The 3,475-nt window shown below is 55.4% G+C and overlaps 1 protein-coding gene across 1 annotated transcript in view; it reads left to right on the top strand.

Moving 5' to 3' along the window:
• Nucleotides 1–378: 378 nt before the first annotated feature.
• The window catches only part of MFAP5 (microfibrillar associated protein 5), a 23,013-nt gene continuing 19,916 nt past the window's right edge, over nucleotides 379–3,475 (top strand). The window contains exons 1-2 of the mRNA XM_015419910.1: nucleotides 379–571; nucleotides 861–923. Coding sequence (XP_015275396.1) covers nucleotides 379–571; nucleotides 861–923 — 256 coding nt within the window. The remainder of the gene's footprint in view (nucleotides 572–860; nucleotides 924–3,475) is intronic.

Here is a 3,475-nt window from a genome sequence, read left to right as displayed (position 1 = left end):
CTGTGTCACACAGTGGCAAGAAATACCAGGTGCCATCAGGAGGTCCACCAGTGGGGCCAGGGCATTAGAAGCCCTCCCACTGTTGACCCCCCCCTTCAATGGGCCTTCTGCTTGATGGTACTGGCTGAGGCCCAGAGCTCATCCCTGAAACATTTCCGCTGCAAAAGAGATGCCCTTTAGGAAAACCCGCTGGTTAAAAATAAGCCCTCCCCCCCACCCCGTGGGGGGGCAGAGTGGAATGGGGCACACGTGCAGGGACAGACCTTCCCCACCTGGAGGGAATAGGAGGCGCCGATTCCTCTGGAGCGATACTCAATTCTGGAAGGAGGCCGTGGGCCCATTCTCTCCCCTTCCCCCGTGCCTCATTCCATTTGCATTATGACACCACATCCCGACCACTTCTTACTCGCCTCGGAGCTTGAAGGGCAGCCAGGGTGGGAACAGTTGCCGGGACTGGGAGTGGCTGTTGTGTGCTCAGCCTCGGGCCAGAGCCAGGGGCCGGCTGGAGCGGGAAGGCGCCTGCAGCAGCAGCAGCATCTGCCGTGGGAAGGAGCCGCTCGCCTGGGCGACAGTGAGTGCCAAGGGGGGTCCCCGTCCCCGAAAGCAGGGTGGTGAGCTTGGCAGGAGCGTTTTTGCCAGGGGAGAGGGAGTGGCTAGAGGGATGCTTGGCTGGCAAGAAGGGAAAGCTGTGGATGGGGAAAGGCCGGGTGGTGTCCAGCTGAAGGGGTTTGCTGGATTGATAGAAGGGAAGGTAAATGAAATGTTGTGCGTGGGGATGATGGGGAGCGGGGAGAACCGGGTGGCTGCGAGAGGCTGACCGAGAGCTCCTCTTTTGCTCCTCTCTCTCCTTCCCTCGGCAGGGATGACGGCCTTTGGCGTCCAGATGCTGCTGTGCCTCCTAGCACTCGCTGCCCTCCCATCCGGTGAGTGGGATTCCTCCGTCCCGCATTTTCTCTTCCTGTGATCTGCTTAGACGGAAACTCTGGTTCTGTAGGTGAAGGGAACCTTGGTGCAAAAGATCAAGAAGGTCGTGGTGGTGGTGGTGGTGGGAGCAATGTTCCCTCTAAGTTGTGGAGTCTCGTGAGCAAAAATCCTACTTTGTGATCTACTGGCACTAAAACTGAGCAAGCGATTTGGCTGCTGCATACATTAGTTTGCTCTGGAGCCCTCCTTCCTGAGCTGAGACAGAAATGTGTGAGCCAGAGGCTAAAAAACTGTGAGCTAGCTCACACTAAACTCAGCTTAGAGGGAACACTGGGGGGGGAAGATGCTAGGAGCAAAAGTGCCCCGAGGAGGGGGAGGGGCAGGATCACTGGCCCACAGGGACGGGATTCCCTCCCCCGTAGCACCTTCCAGGCTAGAAGGCCTGTCAGGTGCTGAAACAGACTGAAAAGGCGGCCATCAAACAAGGGCAGGAAAAGCCCCGGTGGAATCAAGTGGCGGGCTTTTAGTTTTCTTCCTTCTGCCCCAAGAAAGGGGTCCCTCAGCTCACGAAGATCTCCTCTGGATGCTGTCCTAGTGACATGCTGTGGGGCAGCAGCGTGGAGAAACGGTGAGGGGACAGGCTCAGAAGAGTGCCAAAGGCCACAAGGGGCCAGATAACGCGGGCGGTGGGGAGGCAAGGCTTTTCGCGCCGGCACAATTTAACGCGCCAGAATGCGATCAGATGCGGTGGCGGCAAATCAGGGTTTTGTCAGCGCATGTTTCAGGCGCGCGTCCACACGGCGAAAGGAGCACGCTTGGGCGATCACACGTAGGTATTCCGTTGATGGCCCATAGCAAACCGTTTGCTAGTAGGCTTTACCGGGTATTTTTTAACTCCGGATCTTCGGGCGGGTGGGTGTGCTGCGCTCATCAGATGTGTCCTTGTGATCACGCCTGTATACTCCACCCGACATTCGTGCCTCTCCCGCAGCAAATCCTCCATGTGACCGGGGCCAAAGACTGGATTTGCCTGCAACAAGGACAACTTCTTTTCTCACTCAAAAACCTGATGGACGAAAATGCTTTCACACTTGCTAAATAATGCAATTTCGATCCACTTCAGCGACCACTTGCGAGTGGGTCTTGCCACTTCCAGAGGTCATTTCGGGGGGGATCGCAGTTCCCCCGGGTGAGGTACGGGGGGCGGGGCACATGACGAAGCCCCGCCCCCTGCTTCCGGCCGCCCCGCTTCCGGCCCTCATTCAGCCAGGAGGAGGCAGGAGAAGAGGGAGGGTAAGTTGCTTCCTCCCTGCCTCTCCCCACCCCTGCCTGCCTGGGGCCAGGGAGGGCCTTTGCGGGGCTTCCTTGCACTCCCGCCAGCCGGGACCGTTGGGGGTGGTGTGTGTGGCCTTATGACACACTTCCGGTGATGTCAGGGGGTGTGGCATATGCTAATGAGTTATGCTAATGAGTTCCCCTAGCTCTTTTTCTACGAAACGACCCCTGGCCACTTCACACAGTAAAATCCAGTTGCAGAGTGCATAGAAAGTGTGTTCTTTGGTGTGTGTGAAAGTGCCTTGAAGACGCGTCATTGCCTGGTGAAATCTCTTCCCGGGCATCTGCTTCTGATTCTCAGATCTCAGCCCACTGACGTTTCCTGGTGTCCAGGCTACTTCAAATTCTGACAGAGAGTGTCCTGCAATCCACAGAAGGGCCTGCTTAAAATACGTCGTCACCGTCTTTAAAAACAATATTAACAGTTATGCAACTTTTTCTTTCCAGCACAAGTCTAATTAATGCAGCAAAACACATCTAGCCATGAAATACTGTTGGTGGGGAAGGAGAAATCAAGAGACCCGTGACAGGGGGCTGATTCTGCACTGGCTTTTCCCTCCGTTGTTTTACCAAACCCACCTTGGAACAGAAGTTCCCCTCTGCATTGCATGCATTGCATGCCGCTTTCACATTCTTTGATCATCAGGTTTTATGGTACCTTCTGCATAGAGTTATGGCTGTTCAGGGGTGACTTTGCAGTCAGTACGGCGTTGCCCCAGGATATCCGAATGTGGTTTTGAGCTGCACCTTTTCCCCAGTGTTGAGAAAATGTGGAGCGAGTGCCAGATGCAGAATCACCCAGGGCCCGAGAACAGCAGTTTGCACAACAGGAGAAACCGACCAGAGCAGCAAGAATGTGCCACTGAAGCTGAAGTTCCCAAGCCATTAACTCAGCATGCTGCCTGTTCCAAGGCCGGGAGCACAGAAACAGGGGCCCAATCTGCAGCCAGCATTTGCTCCGCTGTTTTACCAGACCCACACTGGAACAGAAAAAGATGCAGCTCAAAACCACATTCAGATACCCCAGGCCAACGCCGTACTGACTACAGAGTCACCCCTGAATGGCCATAAAAAAGAAGAAGAAGAAGTAGAAGAAGAGATTGGATTTAAACCCCGCCCTTCACTCAGGCCGATTTCCCACAAACGCTGCTCCACGCTCGCTCTTCCCTTTTGCCCCGATGGTACGTGTCAATTTCACACAAGCTGCTGTGCGGCC

Source organism: Gekko japonicus, unplaced genomic scaffold, assembly GCF_001447785.1.
Source record: "Gekko japonicus isolate JY-2015 unplaced genomic scaffold, Gekko_japonicus_V1.1 scaffold3387, whole genome shotgun sequence".
Lineage (NCBI taxonomy): Eukaryota > Metazoa > Chordata > Lepidosauria > Squamata > Gekkonidae > Gekko > Gekko japonicus.
The sequence above is the reverse complement of the archived record's forward strand: the minus strand, read 5'-3'. Positions and strand labels throughout refer to the sequence as shown.